At 48.5% G+C, this 22,099-nt stretch overlaps 1 protein-coding gene across 2 annotated transcripts in view; it reads right to left on the reverse strand.

Annotated features, from left to right (window-relative positions):
- The window catches only part of Tcf7l1 (transcription factor 7 like 1), a 156,888-nt gene that overhangs the window by 12,416 nt on the left and 122,373 nt on the right, over positions 1-22,099 (reverse strand). Inside the window, exons 4-5 of one of the 2 annotated variants that reach the window (XM_040738211.1) lie at positions 9,221-9,304; positions 8,899-8,940 (exon numbers count right to left, since the gene is read on the reverse strand). In XM_040738211.1, the coding sequence (XP_040594145.1) occupies positions 8,899-8,940; positions 9,221-9,304 (126 nt within the window). The remainder of the gene's footprint in view (positions 1-8,898; positions 8,941-9,220; positions 9,305-22,099) is intronic. The other variant, XM_040738212.1, reaches the window with a different exon arrangement.

The raw sequence follows: 22,099 nt of genomic DNA on the forward strand, positions 1-22,099 counted from the left end.
AACAACAACAACAACAACCCCACTCTAAGAACCAAACAAACCCAAAACAAATTTAAAAATGCAAAATTGGACATCTTCCTTGATAGACAAACACCTCCCAAACTCTTTAATAATTTTTTTCCTTCTTCCTTCCTTCACTTCCTTGTTTGAGACAGGATCTCACGTAGCCCAGGATGGCTTCAAATTCACTATGTAGTCAAGGATGGCCCTGATCCTCTGATCCTCCTGGCTCCACCTCCTGAGTTCTTCAGTTACAGGTGTCATCATTATGTCTGGGTTTATGTAGTGCTAGGGTGGGACCCAGGGCTTCGTGTGTGTTAGGCAAATACTACCAACTGAGGCACATCCCCAGGCCAGTAGAAATACTCTCAAACCACACTGTACTTTCTTGTTTTTGTTTTGTTTTTTGGTTTTTACGAGACAGGGTTTCTCTGTATTGTTTTGGAGGCTATCGGTCCAGCCCGGCCTCGAACTCGCAGAGATCCGCCTGCCTCTGCCTCCCGAGTGCTGGGATTAAAGGCGTGCGCCACCACCGCCCGGCCACACTGTACTTTCTTTAGCAATTCCCTTACCACAGCCTGTCAAGGAGAGCAAACACATGAATCCCACACAGAATCTCTCTGTACTGTGACACTTTTATTTATGGGTTCCATGACTGTGGAGATAAGCACTGATTGGACAGCCACAGAGGGAGAATTGTCAGCAAAGAGAACAACTGGCCTCAGCACTCGAGGCCAGCCTGGTCTACAGAGCGAGTGCCTGAATAGGCTCCAAAGCTAAACAGAGAAACCATGTCTAGAAAAGCAAAAACAAAACAAAACAAAAACTTAAGCATAGCAAAAATAAACAGGAAGAACTTTCATATTCACTCTGTGACATGTTTCAGGTTTTATGGAGGCAGTAAGAGAACTTTATCTGGGGCCAGAAAAATGACTTAGTGGTTACCAGCACTTACTGCTCCTTGCTGAAGTCCTGAGTTCAGTTCCCAGCACCCACATGGTATCCCACATTTGTGTGTAATGCCTTCTGGCCTCCAAGGGCACCTGTACATATGCAGTGGACATAAAGTCACGCAGAAACACACACACACACACACACACACACACACACACACACAGATAAATCTTGCCAAAAAAGGGAACCTGATCTATTTAGACAAAAGTACTTGTCCTCATGGTATATCAATACAGTACATAGTAAGATAAACACCCACGAGAAGAAGTAAACTGGAAAGGCAGATAAGAAGTGCAGGTGTGTGTTAGGCTAGTCAGAGAGGCCACAGAAAAGGTCACTAAAAAAATGACTTAAATGACGGAAGGCAGGAGCCAGTTAGACACAAAGCAAAAGGTGGTGGGGCGTCTTCTGGCACAGGAAGGAACCTAGGACAGTTGAAGCGGGCCGTACACTCTGTGTTGGGGAGCTAACAGGCCAGAGGACTGTGCAAGAGGAGAAAGCGGACCACTGGGAAAGCCCTGGGTTCCAGCTCTAGTGTCTCCAAATCACTCCAAATAGGCGAGGCTTGACCAGTCACACCTGTAACCCTGGCTTCCAGACGCTTGAAGAAGTTGAGGGTAGGGCAAGCAGATAGCTCAGCAGGCAAAGGCCTCCAGGCCCGGTGGCCTGCATTGATTGCTAGGACCGCATGGTGGAAGGAGAGAAAATACTCCCACAAGCTGCCCTCTGACCTCCACATGTGCCATAACTCATTCCCTCCCTCTTCCCACTTTTAGAAAGTTAAAAAGAAATGAAGTCGGGGCCAATCTGGGTTCTATAGTGAGACCGTGTCTCTAAACAGCATAACACCAAAATCCAAAAGGGAACTTTCCAGTCCCTAGGACCTGACAAGGACCATGCTGCAGGTCAGGAAAGACGCAAAGATAAGGCAGAGCAGCGAGAGATAAGATGCTCTGGGAACTGGAATGCGCCTTCGGGTCCTTTTGCGCAATGGTCTACCTTGAAGGCTTTGCGAGTTGGGAGTTGGATCACTAATACAGTCCTTTGGACGAACCGTTCCCAAGCAGGGCTCTTGCTCCCCGCTCTTGGTAGCAGGGGAGACAGAGAGAACCAATGGCTACTTTATCTGTGTTCAGTTGGTTCAGCCATTCCCTCCTGTGTACACTTGGGGGGAACTGCTGAGACAGGTCTTGCCTTGTAATTCAGCCTTTTCAAACTCATATTACTCCTCCCCGAGGACAGGCCTCTGTGACCCAGCCTAACAATGGAAAACATTTAAACATCCTTGAAATCCAGTCTGTTGGTAGAAAATACCGTATTTTCACAGAACTGAGTTTTGTTTTGTTTTTGCCTAAGATTTACTTATTATAATACAAAGTGTTCTGCCAACATGTATCCCTGCAGGCCAGAAGAGGGCACCAAATCTCATTACAGATGGTTGTGAGCCACCATGTAATCACTGGGAATTGAACTCAGTTCAACAAGTGGGTGACAAGTTCCTTACCTGCTGAGTCATCTCACTGACCCCCACTGACCAGTTTATCGATCGCGAGTTTGATTTGCTACATTGTTGACTCTATGTGAAAGTTAGCAAGTGGGAGGTGTAAGGATTTCAAAGAAGCCAAAGTACAATTATAGAAACAAATAGAACATTGGTTGGTTCTCAACCTGTGGGTCATGACCTTGGAGGGGTCGCTGAAGACCACTGGAAAGAATTACAGCTCATAACAATAGCAAAATTACAGTTATAGGCTGGGCACTTTGCTTAATTTTTAGTAGTACCTAACTCTTTAAGATGTCTAATTAATGTTTGGGGTTTGTTTTGCTTTGTTGCTTTTAGACAGGGTTTCCTATGTGTAACTGCCCTGGCTGTCCTGGAACTTGCTCTGTAGACCAGGCTGGCCTGGAACTCCCAGAGATCCACCTGTCTCTGCCTTCCAAGGGCCGGAATTAAAAGCCTGCACTACCACTGCCTGGTTGCAAAAATCACAGCTATGAAGTGCAAGGAAAATAATTTTATGGTTGGGGGTCACCACGACATGAGGAACTATACTAAAGGGTCACAGCATTAGGAAGGTTGAGAACCGCTGGAATAGAAGGGATGGTGCAGTCCCTGCCTTCAACTTCAAATCCTCTCCCCGTAAACACTCATTAACGCCGGAGGGGACACAGAACATTACAGTGGAAACACCTGGCACCAGCTAATCCCAAAGCCAACATCTCTAATATGGGGCTGTACTGACACAGAGGGTCTACTGATAGGACCAAGAGACAGCATGAACACGGTGGCACGCTCGCCTAAAGTCCAGTCACAGCTGTGAGGGAATGTCAGACAAACTCACACTGAAGGACACCCTTCAGATGGTTCGGCTGGTGATACAGGGCGGAGTGCTAGGCTCTCCCACATGAAGCTCCAGGTTCCATCTTGACGGCTGAATAAGCTGACTGGGCATGGTGGCCCATGCTTGCATTCCTAGCACTCGGAGGCAGAGGCAAGAGGGTCAGCAGTTCAAGGCACTCCTGGGGGAAATACCGAGTCTGAGGCCAGCCTGAGTTATGTGACCCAACAAAACAGAAACAGAAAAGCCTAGCGATGAAATGGCTGGCTTGCATGCGAGAGCTAAGGAAAACAGAGCAAGGGCGAGGCCCTGTGCCGACTGGAAGCTGAAGCTGGTACTCAGGACGGAGGACACGGTCATTGGGCACTCAGTGCCCAAACTGAGTGGCACCATTAGGAGGTGTGACCTTGTTGGAGTAAGTGTGTCGCTGTGGGGGTGGGCTCTGAGATTTCTTTTGCTCAAGCTTCACTCAGTGTACGATGCTAAGAGGGAAATTCTATCCAGTGATTTCGACAGCATTCACCTGCTAAGCAACAGCAGGCTCCTCAGCGTGGGCTCGGCTGTGAGACTGTCCATAGAAGGACAGCATCCCAGCACTGACTCAGCCACCAGTCATTTGACTCGAAGCTCCCCAGTTTGCTTCTGAGAATGACTCAATGCATAATGATAAAATAGGGAAGTCACTATTGAAATATCAGCATAATAGTGGCCAAAGGCTTTAAAAATCTTTTTACTCATGAGCCTTTCCCCCCTCGCTCCATTAGTAATACTGCTCTTTTAAAATGTTACTACATTTTTATTTATTTACTTTTTGTGAGTGTGTGCATGTGTGGGGAAGTCAGAAGCCAACTTTCAGGAATTCCCCTCTCCCTCTACCATGTGGATTTTGGCTGTCAGGCTTTGTGGCAGGTGCCTTTATTAGCTGAGCATGAAGGGGCCCTGAATTCAATCCTCAGATCCTGAAAACCAAACGTGGTGGTGAATTTCTGTAAACAAGTGTATGCGCACACACACACACACACACACACACACACACACACACAGGACATGCTATATAGCGGTATGTATGCCAGCTGTCTTCCTCTATGGCCTTTGACACTTTCTCAAGTGACTCAGTATACAAATTCTTACATTTTTGTGTTTTTGAGACAAGGCCTTGCTATGAACTTCTAAGTCTCCTGCCTCAATTTCCCAGGTACTGGGATTACAGTAGGCATAAATCCCACACCTAACTCATGCATTACATTTATTGTTCCTAAGAAGGAGATGACCCTGAGGTAAGAAGATGTATAGAAGGACTGTTAGCCTTCTCACAGACCATTTGCCACTCATGTAACAAATGCTCCTTGTGCATACGGAAGATGCAGGGTAAATGCTTATGAACAAAGCAGATTTTCTTCTTTCTTTGCTTAGCACCCCAGGAAGAGAGTGGTGAAAGATAGAGTTGGGCTGGAAGGGATAGTCAGTGTGGGGGTCAGCACAATCGTCCCCACACAGTGAGATCATGGTAATCAAATATCATAAATAGTTACACAGGGGACTGGAGAGATGGCTCAGTGGTTAAGAGCACAGGCTGCTTTTGCAGGGGACTTGGGTTTAGTTCCTAGAATCCACATGGTGGCTGACAACCATCTGTAACTCTTATTTCCAGGGCAGTGGTTCTCAACCTTCTAATGCTGCAGCCCTAACCATAAAATTATTTCATTGCAATGTAAATATCTGTGTTTTCTCTTCCTCCTCCTCCTCCTCCTCCTCCTCCTCCTCCTCCTCCTCCTCCTCCTCCTCCTCCTCCTCCTCCTCCTTGTAACAGTCCTGGCTGGCTTCAAACTCACTGAGATCCGCCTGCCTCTGCTTCTCAAGTGCTGGGGTTAAAGGCTTTTTGCCACCGCCACCACAAGTTTTGGGTTTTCTAATGGTTCTGGGCCACCCCTGTGAAAGGGCCATTCAATCCTAAAGGGGTTGCAGCTCACAGGTTGAGACGCAATGCTTTAGTGGATGTGACCCGCTCTGATGTCTTCCTCAGGCACCAAGTATTGCACATGGAGCCCAGACAGGCAGGCAAACACTCACACAATAAAATAAAAACAAAATCTTTATAACAAAGCAAAGCAGGAACAGCGACAGCAACAGAGGTGATTTTCCTGTTTTTTTTTCCCCCCAGATTGCTTTAAAGGTGTAAATGGAAGTACTAGTACCGCTCAGCCCTGCCCCCGCTCATCACAGCCGGGTTATGACTTGTTTGGACACCCTTCCCTGACAGACTCCACATGACTCACCAAATCTCTGCAAGTATGTAGCCTATTTTCTTCATTGGCCCTACTCCCTGGGCAAGCGTCTTTAAATATTTTACTTCTGATCTAAGCTAAATTTTCATAATCTAGAGTGTTTTCATTTCTCTAATTAAAAGAGAAAAGAAAAAACAATGCCCCAACTTCTGTGACTGGGACCTGAGAAACTTGAGGTTCTGCTCATACCCTCTGGCTTGACAAGGAGTCATGGTAAGTCATTAGGGGTGTTGGGAGCCTCTTTCCCCTGCCTCCTGTCTTTGATTTGCAATTATGGGAGTGATTCTCAACTCTGGCTGCCCCTTAGAGTCGCCGTGGGGAGCTTAAAAATCTAAGATACCAGCCCCACCCCAGCCCAATTAAATCATATCCTTGGGGGATTAAGATGTTAAATTCTATGGGCTCATTATCTCTATTACCTTCGCAATCTGTCCATTTGTTTTGGCACCTAATTCAGGCCCTCATTACCTCTTAGTTCTGCTAATTAAACGGGATGTTAATTGTTCATTCCCTCTCTTAATTTCCTAACAATAGCGATGGCAGCAGTGGTGGCGGCAACGATGGTGTAGTGTGGCGATGGTTTGGAGAGCTAACCGCCAGTGAAGAGTTACTTTGTGTTGGGCACAATGCTGAACTCATTACAACACACTGCCTCATTTCGGTACCACTGGATGACATCAGCGTTCCTCTAATCCCCATTTAATAGATGAGGAAACTGAGGCACAGAGAGATGAGGTAATTGGCCTGAAGCTTCGAGAAGGAAGCAAAGCCAGGGTCTAAATCTGCAGTGTTTCACATCACCAGCACCTCCCGAGACACCCTCAGGTCCCCCCTCTCAGGAGTCTGGATGAGCTGCTGGACTCCAGTTCATATTAAGTGCTTTCCCCTTGTGTGCATTAATCTTTTTTTTTTTGTAAAAAGACATTCAGGTTTTGAATTTTACTTTTATTTAATTCATTTTATTGCAGGGCCCCCTTTGTAACCCTGGCTGGCTTGGTACTTGCTATGTAGACCAGGCTGGCCTAAAATTTACAGAGATCTGCCTTGTTTATGCCCAGCCCATCCAGATTTTTTAAAAATGACATTTCTTCTCTCTGGTTTGCTTGTGGAGGTTGGAAGGTAACTTGCTGGGATCAGTTCTCTACTGCTAAGTAGGTCCTAGGAATCCAACTCTGGCCATTGGTTATGGCAGCGGGCACCTCTGTCTGCAGAGCCCTCTCTCTGGCTTCCTTGTGACTGAGGTCTGTTTCTGCTTTGCAACATTAGAATACTGAGTATGATGGTATGGCATTACTGGGAAAATTGTCCGCTTTGCTATCTATAAAGCAATGTGTACCAACAGTCCATGCTTCTCTGCTCTCAGACAAAATACGGGCTGCGTGCTTCCCTCCTGTGCTGTGACCTGACACCCAGAGCACTCATCTGCAGGGGACAGATGACTGGCAGCTGCAACTGCAAGAAGCTTCCTGAGAGTTCAGGAAATTTCATACACTTTTCTGTCACTCCGAGAAAGCTATGAGCAGCTGGTTTATTTGAGGGAAAGGGACTAGAAAGAAAAAGGCCAAGAGCTAATATGGAGTATTACTATGACAGTGTCCTGGAGCCAAAGAGGTGGGAGTGGTCAACATTGTCAACTGTCACCTAGATGGTGCCTGGACAGCAAGGAGACGGCTGAGCCAAGCTGCCACAGGTTGACAGGGGAGATGCGACCATGGGGGTGTGGGAAGTTGGGCTGGGAATGTCAGGAGGCAGGTAGGGTGATGCTCACAGGGACATCCAGAAATATGTGTTAGATTTGAAATCATGTCCCTAAAAAGGAACCTGTGAAAAGATAGTCTCTGGACAGGAGAGACGGCAGCAAGCCCCGACATTTTGGGGTCACTGCTGGAGGTTCCGGGGTGCCACAGGATGGGGAGGGGACACTGAAGGTCCTTCACTGTGTCTGATTGATTCAGGCCACTAGAAGGCACCTGTTCCTCATGCTCACCATCCCAAATAGGACCTCGGGGACCAGAACAATCACACAGCCCATTCATGGCACAAACTGTTCAGTGCTTTGGTGAGAAGATACAGAGCCTGCCACTGGGTCCTTGCATGTCTTAGAACAGCCTACCCTGGGTGGCTGGCTCTGCCCTACATGGTTATTCCTGCCACCTTCTGACAGATGGCTGCGACAGTCACCTGAGAGCCACACATGACATCATGTTGTAAACTACCAAGGGCTCTGACACTCTTAAGTTGGTTCAGTGATTGCTGGAAACCGCACAAGTTCGCCACACCTCTATTTATATTCTGTGTATATTATCTTCTTCCTCACAGCTAGCCTCTACGCTTTCAATGAGCAAGGATCATCAGTATATTGTACAATGTCCTGTGTGAGAAAATAGTATGTCTGGGATTTGCTGTAAAATAGAGTGGCAAGAGGAGGATTGTGAGTGATGGCGTATGGGAGTTCATTCTATATAACACACTCTGCTTTCAGGAGTTCACTTTATATAACACACTCTGCTTTCATGGGTCTTTAAATTTGTCTCTAATAAAGTTTCAAAAATCGCTAAGGATTCTTGAGGCTTCATAGCTAGCATGGCTGGCAGTGAGGAAGCCCTAGCCTCCTGTCTGTAAAGTTGACCCAGGTGAAGGTCCTCTATGACTCTGAGACTCCCTGGTTAGGACAGTCACCAGAGAGCTTGGCAGGCATCCACAGCCTTGCTTGTTTCCTGGAAGATGGAATGCAAGGGTTCTATTCCAGCATCATTTTTAATATGCTTTGGACTTCATTCCTGTATCAGGAGGAGGTGAGGAGCTCTGCTGGGACCCCACTGCTCTTGTCTCCCAAGACCATCTCCCCTTTCCTCCAAAGGCCAACGGTACCACAGCTGTGCTGAAGGGGCATTGTCCACACTTTAATGGATGCTTCCCTGAAACAGCTGGTAGAGAACAGCCTCTTTAACTGCAGCCTTGCAGCTACCGGGAGAAGAGGAGGTGTTCTGAATGAGCACCAACTGGACAGAAAGGACTCCTTGTTCATAGGAAGTGGAGAAGGATTTGAAGCAGGTGTCCAGGAAGAAGCAGGGTTAATGGCCAGGGCCATGTGTCTTCAATCAAGCATTCCAGGTGGTGCAAGCCTACGTGCTGAGCGGGACAAAAAGGTGAGGCTGTCTAAAACGTAACCTCTTTGTTAACCCCTGACTGTGCCCACACAGTGTGAGGGTTAATCTCCATTGTCAATTTGCCTGGATTTACAGTCACCATGGAAACACCCTCCAGGTGTGTCTGTGAGAGTGTTTCCAGAAAGATTTAACCGAGGAGGGAAGACTCACCCGGAATGTGGGAGGCACCATCCAACGGGCAGGATCCCCAGACTGAACAAAAAGGAGAAAATGAGCTGAGCACCAGCATCCATCACTCTCTGCTTCCTGACATTGGATGCAGAGTAAGCAGCCACCTCACACTCCTGCAGCCATGGCTTCCCCACCAGGTAGCCACTCCCACCAAACTGTGAGTCAAACAAACCCTTCCTCCATTAAGTCGCCCTTGTCAGCTATTTTAGCATAGCCAGAAAAGTAAGACACCTGGGAGACAGACTTCTGCAAGGTGGAAAGGAGTCAGGGACAGGGGCCCAGGCTGGTAAAACAGACTCACCAAGTGTGCTGGAGACGGTGATCTTGTGTCCTTGACTGTAGCACTGGAGGGGACATCGAGGAGGGGCCATTTCATCTGCAGGTACTGCATAGGGGACAGAAAACATGAAGCAGGTTGAGATGAAGTCTCTCAAGTATAGAAGGGGCTGGCAGGGAGGAGGCCTACAGCTACATGCCCACAGGCCCCGGACAGGGCATCACCCCCATTACCTCATGATTCTGATACGGCACAGCAAACATTTATAGTCACATGGCTACCACCATCCCATCACCAGGCAAGACAACAAACAACTCAGCTAAACTTTTAAGTGGGGAAGGGGATGGACACAATGACTACCACCTTCAAAGAACCTATCTGAGAGGCCCAAGCTTTCTTTACTCTCGGTATGGAGTATGGCGAATCATCATAGAGCAGATTCCCAAAGGGAGGGCCTGCCTGGTCCATCTCCATCTCCTGCAGCCTCACTGATAGCATGCCCTTAGAGTGGTAAACAAGATAAAGCCCTGGACTGGGCGGGGCATATGGTCCAGGTGGTAGAGAGTACTCACACAGCATCCAAAGCCCTAGGTCTAACCCTCAACACACATGGGCAACGGTGGTGGCGTACCTGAAATATCAGCTCTTGGGAGACAGAGGTAGGAGGATCAGAAGTTCAAGATTACCCTCAGCTATGTAACAAGTGTGAAGCTAGTTTAGCATATGTAAGATCTGTCTAAAAAAACTATTACCTGCCCCACAGCCAAGGGTCATAAGTAATTATGATTTTTGTTTGTTTGTTTGAAATGAAGTCTTGTTACATATTCTTGGCTGGCCTGGAACTCACTATTTAGATCAGGCTTGGCCTTGGATTTGCAGCAATCTTCTTGCCTCTTACACTGGCGTACTCAGATTATAGGTCCAGCATCTATTCACACTCAGGGATGCTGACCTTCCACTAATGTCTCTCAACCCTGGAAAGAACGATCACCTGGCACCCCACCTTCTGCATCATTGGAGGAGGGGAGGAATCTTTCCATACCCGTGTGCATACAGATCCATGCACACATGCTCTATAGAGGGAAAACCTTTCCTAACATTGCTATGGCACAGCTGACAGGAGGGAGTCTATGGGAAGTGGGGGACCCTGGGCTCTGAGCACAGCACCCACGGGTATAGATCTCACTCAACCAATGTAGGTTGTGACCCAAGACAAACGACTTAACAGTTTGGAGTCTTGTTTTGTCACCTGTGGGGCACGCTATTATGACTAACTTTACAGACGGTTAGCAGGAACTGGATCACTCAGGGACTGAACACTGTCTTGCACGTGGGAGATGTTTGATAAATGGCAGCTATTATGTTCATAAGCAAACCATTAGTCTTTGCCAGGAGCGAAAGCAAGCATGTTGTCCTAGAGTCAACATTGACAAGGTGCTTCTGGGCACCCGACCAGCGAGGCAGCGTCTGTGCAGAATTCTTGAGACTAGTTTGAGAACTAGAGTCCTGCAAGGAAGGGGAGGCTCAGAAGGACTTTCAGAGACGGAAGGGAGCCTCTGAGTCATCGGTGCTCTAGGATTTCACAGACAAGGGAGGTACAACTAGCTACGAGTGGAAAAGAATTAGGTAGGGTGAACATGGCAAGGGCTGAGTTTTCAGAAACGTATCTACAAGGCTTGTGGATGTAGCTTAGGCTGACAAAGTGCTTTCCTAACATATATGAGGCCCTGGGTTTGCTTCTTAATACATAAACTGACAGTGGTAATACATGCCTGTAATCCCAGCTCTGGGGAGTTGGAGCCAGGAAGACCAGATGTTCAAGGTCATCACTTACTAGATAGAAAGTTTGGAGCCCGGGGCGTTGGTGGCGCATGCCTTTAATCCCAGCACTCGGGAGGCAGAGGCAGGCGGATCTCTGTGAGTTCCAGACCAGCCTGGACTACCAAGCGAGTTCCAGGACAGCCTCCAAAGCCACAGAGAAACCCTGTCTCGAAAAACCAAAAAAAAAAAAAAAAAAAGTTTGGAGTCAGTCTGGGCTATATGAGACCTTGTCTCAAAAAATAAGTACGTAGGGCAGGGAAATGGCTCAGCAGGTAAAGGCATTGAGAAACCCTGAAGTTCATGTGCACGCATACACACACACACACACACACACACACACACACACACACACACACACACACACACACACACACACAGCATTTGGGAGTATGCATCTCTAACGCCAGCACTCTTACTGTAATCTGGGAAGCAGAGACAGAATTGCCTGGGAGCTTCTAGGGTCAGCCAGCCTACAGTACTCAGTGCAGCAGCAGAAACAAGGAAGATCCTGCCCTTGCAAGTGGAAGGTGAGAACCAACTCCTGGGAAAATAAAAAAACGAATCTAAGCACACCCATTCAAAGCACCCAGGCTAGCACATAGCCCTTCCTTCTAGGAGCAGGAAGGGGCACCAGCCTGGGCTTTTGGGTGAGTCAGTAGCTATAAACACAGGCTAAAGGGATAGGCCAACTGCGTCAAAACGTGAGCCTAGGATTTTATCTATGATCATGAACATCCTCTCTCTCTCTCTCTCTCTCTCTCTCTCTGTGTGTGTGTGTGTGTGTGTGTGTGCGCGCGCGCGCGTGCGTGCATGCGCGACTGACCTCAGATCTCAGTCTTTCCCAATCACACTTTATTCACTGAGACAAGATCTCTCCAGCTCACCTTCCGAGTCCTGGGGTCAAAGGTGGGTCATCATATGCCTGCCTGTTATTTACATGGGTGCCAGGGATCTGAACTCTGGTCCTTGTGCTCGCATGGCAAGCATTTCATCCAGTGGGATGCCCTCTGCCTATCAGGACCCCTTCCACTGTACCAGCCTCCAACGCTTCCTTTGCGCTGATGGACTTTCCCATTCCTTTTCTCTCGGCCGCCCCCACCCCCCAGAGGTTGAATGGAAATATGGACACCAATGTTCTCCTACGGTGGTGGCTGGAGGAGGCCGGTACTGAGTACCAAATGTCTTCCAGTTTGCAAAACTGAACCTCAGTACCAAACATCTGGTGCTAAAGGGAAATGTCTCAAGTTAAAGTTATACCACCCTAACATGAATTGCAGCAGGGGAGCCTCAACATCCATCAGGTCTACCACGATACCGTTTCCCATGGAGCCATAAAAACACACGGGCCTGTTGGTTGTCCCGAGATAGCTTTAAATTATATCTGGGTGGACCAAAGCAATCTGAATTTCAATTCGGGACAATGTTTGGGGTCTTAAATGACACTGCAAGCGATCTTTTGGGTTGTCACGCACAGCTGGCTTTAGGACTGCAGAGCAATGTTGTTCCCCATTGGCACTAATTACTGACACATCGAGGTGTATGACTCTGCTGTGGAGGATGCTACCCTCACACACAGCAGCACACTGGCCTCGGCAGCCTCCCAACCTCTCCTGGCAGTTAGAAATGTCTCAGAGTCAGGCATGAAGAAATGTCTCAGCCATTAAGAACATGTGCTGCTCTTGCAGAAGACCCAAGTTCGGATCCAGACACCCACATGGCAGCTTACAACTGCCTGTAACTCAGATCTAGGGGATCTGATGCCCTCTTCTGTCCTGTGCAGGCATTGAATGTACATACACACACACACACACACACACACACACAATGCTCATAAACATTAAGAACAGAAAAGAAACGTTTCAGACTTTCTCAAATGTTCCCAGGGTGGGGGCAGGGGGTGGGGCTGCCTACTGTGGGGAAATCACTATTCTAGTGACCCAGGAGTTGACCTATAGTCACTAAATTTTTACAAGGGTTCATCTCACTTGACAGTGCGGATGTGGAGGTATGTATATGCATGTCATTACCACACATACACGGTAAAGAGTTTCACATTACCACACACTGACAGAGTAAGAACTCTGACCTCGGTTGGTTTATCTGTCTAACGAGACATCTTCCTTGGGTTTCCAGTGCCTCAGTGACCCATGCAGGGAACATAGGAATGTGCCATCATGCCCAGTTCACACACTAATTTTACCTGAGACAGGGAAACTTAGCTGGTAACAGTCTTAAGCCCAGGCCTGGGGAAATAGGGTAGAGAGTCATTTCTGAAGGGAGTACTACATTAGTTCTCCCTTTTTCAACTTAATTTTTTTTCCTTGTGTGTGGTGTACATGTGTGTTTGTATGTATGGATGCACATGCATGTGTGGGCTTGTGCAGGTAGAGGCCAGAGTCCTGCACGATCATCTTTGTCTGAGTCTCTTGATACCAGGTGTCTTCGATTGCTCTTCACCTAATATATTGAGGTAGGCAGGGTCTCACAACTAAACCCAGAGCTTGCTGGATCCCATCTCTGCCTCCTAAAGGCTGGGATTACAGCTGGCTCTCACACTTGTGTGGCAAGTATTTTTTAACCACTGAGTTATCTCCCTAACCTGTTTTTAGTATTTGGAAGATAGTTGTGAGTGGGGTGGATGGCGGAACTGGCTCACTGGACAACAGAATGACTTAGAAAGCCTCCAGATTGCAGCACGGGGATTTCTAAAATGCTTCCCATGAATCAGGGCAACAGGAGGCAAGAGCCCTGTAGTTCCCCACGTCAGCACTAGGAATGTGCAGGCATCTGCATAGTTCTGAATGCCTAGGTCATGCCCAGTGGAAAGAAACCGTTTTTTAAAAAGATTTATTTATTTTTAATTTTAATTGTGTCTCTGTGTGTTGTGCATATGTGTGTGGGTACCCCAGCAGTCAGGGTGTTGGTCCCTTGGGGCTGCAATTACATGTGGTTTTGTGAGCCATGTACTGTGTGTGCTGGACGTAAACTCAGGTCCTGTGCAAGAGCAGTACCCACTTAACACTGAGACATCTCTCCAGCGCCAAGAAAGCGCTTGTTGCCAGTGTTTCCCATGAGAGACTGGCCCCACAATTATCCTGGGGGTCACTGCACATGGGTGGAGCATGTCTGTGGGGATTAAGTGTCGTGTAGCTGAGCTTAGGCTCTGGGCACAATGATGGTGTGTGGACAAATTAAAACAGGTTTCGCCAAGCCCTATCTAAGCTCTATTCAACAAAGCTGCCTGAGGCTCAAGCTTATGCCTAGCATATCACAGCTGGGCATGAGTGTAGCTGATGTGCTCATGGTCTGGTCCACCCCCCACCCCCCATGGCCATTGAAAAGACAAAGCTCTGGGTTTTCTTTTCTTTTTGGGGGGGTTTCAAAATACCAATGCAACTGTTGGACTGAGAGACAGTGACAGCTACTCTGGAGAGCTGTCTATGACAAAAGGACCTCTTCAAAATGCATCCATAGAAAAGACCATACTGCGACCGCGACCACCATCAACTTACACACACTGCTTTAATTTGCTACCATGTTTCATGACACATGTGAATGGCCTAGAGAGAGTTTGCATTGTCACAGAAACTTGGAAACCGGTGGGTGGGTGGGGGGGAGAACTTAGCCTTCTGCTGTTATGGTTTATAGTTAAGTACAGTGAGTCTGTGGTTTACAATGGATCTTTTCTTGTTGTTTGGGGCCATAAAGTAGTTTCAGTAGGTAATGGCCCTTGTCACCAAGCCTGACAACTAGAGCTTGATCCCTGGGACCTATGTGGTGGAAGGAGAGAACTGATTCCTGAAAGCTGTCCTCTGACCTCCCCACACATGCTGTGACAATCACAGCCCCCCAGACTCACACTAAATAAATGCAATAAAATACCTGTGTTCACTTCTATGTGTGCACATGGGAAGGGGTGAGGTGTGTACACACGTGTGCGCACACCCATGCATAGAGGCCAGAGGCAGGATTGCTCACTACACTGGAGCTAGACTAGTGATCAGCAAGCCCCGGGGATCCCGCTGTCTCTGCCCAGCACAGCACTGAGGTCAAGCCCCGGGGATCCCACTGTCTCTGCCCAACTCAGCACTGAGGTCACAGAGGCACATGTGGCCACACTCAACTTCAACTTTTTTAAAAAAGATTGTATTTATCTATTATATATACACTGTTCTGTCAGTACACCAGAAGAGGGCACCAGATCCCATTATAAATGGCTGTGAGCCACCATGTGGTTGCTGGGAATTGAACTCAGAACCTCTGGGAGAACAGCCAGTGCTCTTAACCTCTGAGCTATCTCTCCAGCCCCTCAACATCAACTTTTAAAAATTTACTTATTTATCAGCCCGGGGTGGACACCTTTAATCCCAGTATTCAGGAGGCAGAGGCAGTTGGATCTCTGTGTGAGTTCTAGGCCAGCCTGGTATACAGGACAACCAAGGCTACACAGAACAACCGTTTCTCAAAAACAAACAAACAAACAAAAAACCAAATTTATTTATTATCAGTGTGTGTGTGTGTGATGTGTGCCACATGTGGAGGCGAGAGGTCACCTTTGTGGAGTTGGTTCCCTTCTTCGCCCATTATGTGGGCCCTGGGAATCAAACACAGGTAGGTCCTCAGGCTTGCAAGTGCCTTTATGCACTGAGCCAGCTCCCTGGCCTCCAGGTGTTTTTGTTGTTAACGTGGACGATGGTGATTTGAAGTCTCCTCCTCATGATTGTGCATCAAACACGCTTACGCTTACCGACACAGCCCTGGAATACATCTTCACCTTGTTACATTGTTCTCATTGGAACAGACATTGAATTCACTCAGCGTCCACCAAAAACAGTCATGTGGTTTCTGATTTGACTCATTTGTGAGATGCATCCCTAGTAACTGATTTTCCTACCTGGGAGCACTTTTGCATTCCCTGGGCGAATCCTAAGAGGCTACCAGGGTTTGCTCTTTCTTGTACTTTTCTGTGGAATGCTGACCAGGGTGCCAGATTCTTAAGTAAAGGCGGACAAAAGTCGTTTTCTCCTGGGTGATATTTCTAACAAGTGTTGCTCTGGATGCTGCTCTTACTTTATTAGGGGTTGCTGTGCCTCTTTTCCTCAATGTTCCGCTGTCTCTTTTTGCTTCTCAGTCCTTCCCAGAGTCCTCCTTGGGCTAAGTGTTCGGCCAGGTGGGCTGTTTCCGCTCGACTCGGGCCTGGGGAAGGGTCCCTCTGAAAGATGTTCCCTAGAGGCTAGAGCCCGTTTTCCTGCAGCGGGGCGGAGACCTGTCCTACACAATCCCCACTCTGCTCCGAGACCCTGCAGCAGATTAATTGCAGCTGTGCCCTGGAATTTCCCCAACACACAAATCTTCCTGATGTAAAACAGCTGGGAGGAAATCCCAGCATGCCCTGGACAGAGGCAGTGCTGCCAATGAGCTATGGAGATTAACCCTCAGGCTCCCAGAAAGTAGCAAGGGCCCCTACGCCAGGCAGGCCCGCCCTTTCTCAGACTAGCTCCTTGTGCACAGGACTCGCTGGCAGGCCCAGGCTCTGTTTGCATGCTCTCAGAGAAAACCCTTTCTCTAGGTCTGAGCACCAGAGAAAAATCAAGACTTCTTGTCACAGAATGAACCCAGAGCAAAGCTCCCAAGAGCAGAGCAAGGGAAACACTCATACCTCGAACGAACCACGGCTCCTGGAAGCCCTCCACTTCTGTGGAGAGTCTGTCCCAGCTTCCGGAGTGAGAGCACCCTGCCTGCCTCTCTGGTCCTCACTGGCAACAGTGATTCCTGTGACCTTAAGCTAGGTTCTCTTGAAGTCCAAGGATTCCTAAGGCTGCCTCAAAGGATGCCACAGATGCTGTCACTAGGAGACAAGACCGAGGCACCCTCCCGCCAAGATGGTTTCAATCACAGTGAGATATCTCAAAACACAGGGTCTCACTATGGAGCCTAGGTTTGTCTCCAACTCACAATAATCCACGTGGCTCAGTCTCCTGAGGGCTGGTGTTGGCATTACAGGTATGCTCTACCACACCCAGGCCCACTATGTGTGTGTGTGAGAGAGAGAGAGAGAGAGAGAGAGAGAGAGAGAGAGAGAGAGAGAGAGAGAGAGAGAGAGAGAGAGAGAGAGAGAGAGAGAGAGAGAGAGAGAGAGAGAGAGCGCATGTGTGATGTGAGCTTTGGGTGTTTTTCAGGAACAGGCCACCGTGACTTGAGACATAGGCTCTCCCTGAGACTTAGAGAGCTGGTCCACTGGGCCAGTGTTCTGACCGGTGAGCCCCGGGGACCCACCTGCATCTGTTCTTCCCCAGTTAATATACACACTAGCCACCAAACTAAGCCTTGTGGGTGCTGAAGTCTGGCCCTCATGCTTGCACGGTAAACGCAGTCCTCAGCAAGCCACCTCCCCAGCCCGTCCTCTTCCTTTTAAAGGCAGTGTCCACATAAAGTTGTGCAACAATTGGAAAATGTGGAACAGTGAATAATTTCTCCACACTGGATGCTCAAACTGCTCCTCATCAAGCCACTGTACCTGTCCCTTGCTAGACTTCACACTGGTTGTATTCAGCGGTCCAGGGATAAAATCAGCAAGCCAACCAACCTTCACTGTCTCCCAACACCAGCTATCTGTAACTTCTTGCTGGAACTGAGTATCCTATTTTGTTCTGATGGTCCCCCAGTCTATTGTATCTTTTACTTGTGAGGAACTAACCTTGCTCAAATCCCAGACCCAAGGCTACCTTCTAACAACTCAGTTACCCATCACTGGCCTGGGTGTGCTTGGAGTGTCTCTAGAACTCATATGGTGGAATGGGCATTGCTTCAATACTTTGCCCTCTGGGCACCTCATGGGTCATGCCTGTTGAGCTATGTGTCTCATGTCTGCAATAGAGGGAGATATTTGGACTCACAGACACAGGGATGTTTCAGTTCATAATGGGCGGGGAAGGCACGCAGAGTCCTAGGCAGCAGGTGGAATGACTCCTAACATACCCTGGGAGCAGGAAGTGCGATACTGGAATTAGGCCACCCTGGGTCTACCAGGTAGACCCACATCACAAAGTTCCTTCACCTCTCAAAACAGCACCACCAGCTGGGGCCCAAGTGTTCAAATGCACGAGTCTGTGGGCAAACATTTCACATTCAAGCCATGACGGCAAGCATAACGTACTGAAATCCTAACCCACTTTGTCCTCACAACTGTGCTAAGTCCATTTGTCACTCAACAGACTGGGATGGCCAGTCCGTGGCAGTACTCTTTGGAGATATGGTTTATATGCAAGGGAGTCTTTCCCTTTTTTTCTGGGGGGTGGGTTGGGGTTGGGGTGAGGCAGACAGTGTCTCACTATGTTCCCCAACTACTGGCATTAAATGTATACGCCACTTTTGTTCCATTCACTCTTGAGCAATTGATCTTTACTACGGAACGACTGATTTAGTACTGCTAGGATTTGGAGGGACAGCGTGGAGTCTATTTGCCCAGCCCTGCGGATTCCTAGAAGTCTGTTTAAGACCCTTTATCTAATCAGGGGTGGTGGCTCCCACCTGTAACTCCAGCATTTGGAAGGTGGAAAGCAGGATAAGCCTGAGTTCCAGCCCCTGCCCCCCCCCACACACAGGGTCTGAGACCCCCCCACACACACACAGGGTCTGAGACCCCCCCCCCACACACAGGGTCTGAGACCCCCCACAAACACACAGGGTCTGGGAAAATGGTACTTTATCTCCCACACATAGATTGCTCTATGTTTAAAAACACACCAACTCTGGGAGCTGGAGAGATGCCTCAGTGGTTAAAAGCACTTACTGTTTTTGTGGAAGATCTGTGTTCCGTACCCACTTGGTGGCCCACAGCCACTTGCAACTCCGGTTCCAGATCCTACCCCCTCTCTGACCTCATGTATGCACGTGGTACTCATACACACACACAGAATAAGTAAATATTTTAAAAAGGAAAATACACCAACCCTGAACAATCAGTCTCAGTAGCAAGAAGACAAAAATACCTCCCCAAGCGGGAAAAATATTTAATTTTCAGAAACCACTGAAGAAGGGTAATGAAAGAAAAGAAAAATAAGACATCATACTGTGACTCTTATATCCCTCATTTTCTTTACAAGAGCAGCTTTAAACATTTGCACAAACGTACGGCATTAAATCACAAGCACAACCTCTCTGTTCCACCTCAGTGCAGAAGGCCACATTCCTTCCTGAGGTTGGCAGATGAGCAAGTCCCCCAAAATAAATTCAGTTTGTAAGTCCATCGGGATCTACAATAAGCTACTTCTGTAGTTGATACAGTAGATAATTTTCTGTGGAAAAGTTGTTTCAAAAAAGTAAAACCACTCTTTGGGGTTGGAGAGATGGCTCAGCAGATAGAGAGCTTGCTGCCTTTCCACAGGACCAGAGTTTGGATGTCAGCTTACGTGTCAGACAGCTTATAATCACCTGCAACTCCAAATCCGGGGCATCTGACCCTTATTCAGGCCTCCAGAACGAACAATTTGCGAGTGCACGGGCACACACACGGGGGCGAGGTGGGGGCGGGGTTCGGCGGTGGGCAGCAGAGTTCAGTTTTCTTGTAAAATGGTGCGCACTCCACCTTGTTCCAAGTGACCTGCAGTTATTTGTGTCTCCTGTTCCAGACAATCTCATGTTTTCTCCTACCACAACTTGGACTAAGGTTTGATTTAGAAAGTTGCTCTCTAGTGGAAAAGTGGGGAGCTCCAGAGGCCCAGGCCCCATCTAACCACCCCCCCCCCTGAACTCGGTCACCTCACCTACAGACCAGCAGTGTTTTACTCTGTCAATATAGAGACAAGACCTGGACCAGATGGCCACCTAGAGGAGGAAAAAACGAAAACAAAACAATGGTAGCTGTTTATCTAAAAACAGAGGCATGTCAAGGTGTTCAAAAGTCAGGTGTCCAGGCTGAACGCCATTTACAAGCTGACCTGCGGGGACCTTATTTCTCAGGACATGTTCTCGCCTACGGAGGGAGATCAACCATTCTGCTGGTGGGGCAGTCACCATGGAGAGGACCCAGTGATTAAGAAGAGGACTGGTGAGATGGCTTCGAGGGTCAAAGGGTCTACACTTCAAGTCTGATGACTTGAGTTACATCTCAGGAATCTGCATGGTAGGGGGATGGACATATACCCCAATTTGTCCTGTGACCTCCATGTGATCCCTCCCAACTAAATAAAGAAATGTTAAAAAATATGTAAAGTGATGTCGCCATTTTCCCTCAGCTGCTGAGGAGAGCGGAGGCAGGTCAGTTGAGACCAGGAGTTCAAACCCAGCCTGCGACATGGCAAGATCCTGTCAGAATAGAACAGAAACCATGCATCGAGTCATTCAATTTTAGTTGCCTTTATTCATGTAGCTAATGACTTGTACTTTGCCTGGGGCAAGGGGAGAGTTAGCAGAGTTTGGGGAGTCACACAGTGTTTTTGTGGTGAAGAGCTCCCATTCAGTGGTGCCCCGTCAACCCTTACTGCTGCTTCCTAAGCAAAAACTGAAGTCCAACACCAAAGTCTGCAGTGTAGCATTTGTGGTATCTGTGGTGTGAACATTCCCACCACGGTTGGTTTGGAGAGACGGTGGTGAGTCACTGTAAGCAGTGGGAAGAGACGGCTAATAGTTGGCCTGGTACCAACTGGCTGGCCACACACCACTGCTAGTAGGCAGGGGTGGAGAGGGCTCTTTGGCCTGTCTTGACTTGCAGAATTGTTGACTCCATTCATAGATGGTTGGAAAGCTGTACATGTGGTATTTGGTTGACTGGGCCTGAGGTCGTCATGGAGACCACATACATCTTTCTGCAGCTGCATCCTCCTCTGAGCACTGGGCATGGACACTCTGATGACCTAGACCAAGGGAGCAGAGCCCGAGGCTTAAGATGAAAAAAGCCGGTTGGGTGTAGTGACACAGTATGGAGGGCTTGAAGAACTCAAGTTCAACGCCATTGTTATATACTGAGACCCTATTTCAGAAATGAATGAATGAATCAACCAATCAACCCAAGTCAATGTTGAACTTCCTTTTGTGTCCTCATTTCTGCAGCCTACAGTTCTCTGGGTCTGAACTGCCTTTGCGTGGCTTTGACCTGGGGCTTCTGGACCTGATGGATTTCCGCACTTAGCGCTTGACCGTGATGGTGCCATAGAGAAGCACACACAGTGTTGGCCTTCCACCAGCTCTCCCTGTGGTCCACACTTCGTCACTGTTGGAGACCCTCGCCGTCCGCACATCTTTTCCTCAGGTGAGGCCAGCTGCGCTGGCCCCTGGGTGTGGAGCCCATTTGCTGGCTCCTACCTTCCACCTTCAGCCCTGTACTCTTGCCTTCACAGACGGCCCTGCCATCTTCTCCTAGCCACACAGGGGAGAACCGGGCCCGTGCCTGCTCTTACCCAGCTGCCCGGTAGAGGATGACAGTTCAGTCACCGTGTTCTTGCCCCTTTCCGGCAGTGAACACCCCATCTTCCATGAACATGCATCGCGTGGCCCCTGTGTGAATACAGGGGTCACAGGGCATGTTTCTGGTTGAGAGGGCAATGATTAGATCAATGTATGCATGTGTAGACATAGTAAGACTTTTGAGAAGCCAGCACCACTCTGGGCAACGTAGCAGTGCGTTTACTTCTCCATACTTCCATCCGCACAGGGCATTAAATGTTCTGACCTTTGCCAAACTGTAGGCAAAACAGCAGGAAACTGGTACTTCGGCGAGCATCTCTCTCGTGATGCTAAGTGAGGCTGGGACGTAGCCCCGAGTGGGCAGCATTTTGAGGGGCAGACACAGAGGACGTCACAGTCGAGGGAAGAGCAGTGGGGAGGGGGAGGCTGCAGCCCGAGGGGTCTGTGTGGCGTCCTCACTGGCAGACCCTCGCTTAGGGGGAAGAGGGTAGACTTGCCAAACACTGGGGACTTGGACTGTGGGGTGTGTGAGGAGGCAGGAGGAGGAGAAGGAGGGGAAGAGGAAAAGGGGGTAGTGAGTCAAAGAAGAGAGGAAGTGGAGGGAAGAGGGAAGATGAGGGGAAGAGGGACAGAAGGAGAGAAGTTGGGGATGAGAAGAAAAAGAACAGTTTGAAGAAG

This window comes from Mesocricetus auratus, unplaced genomic scaffold (genome assembly GCF_017639785.1).
Source record: "Mesocricetus auratus isolate SY011 unplaced genomic scaffold, BCM_Maur_2.0 Super-Scaffold_100676, whole genome shotgun sequence".
NCBI classification, from domain to species: Eukaryota; Metazoa; Chordata; class Mammalia; order Rodentia; family Cricetidae; genus Mesocricetus; species Mesocricetus auratus.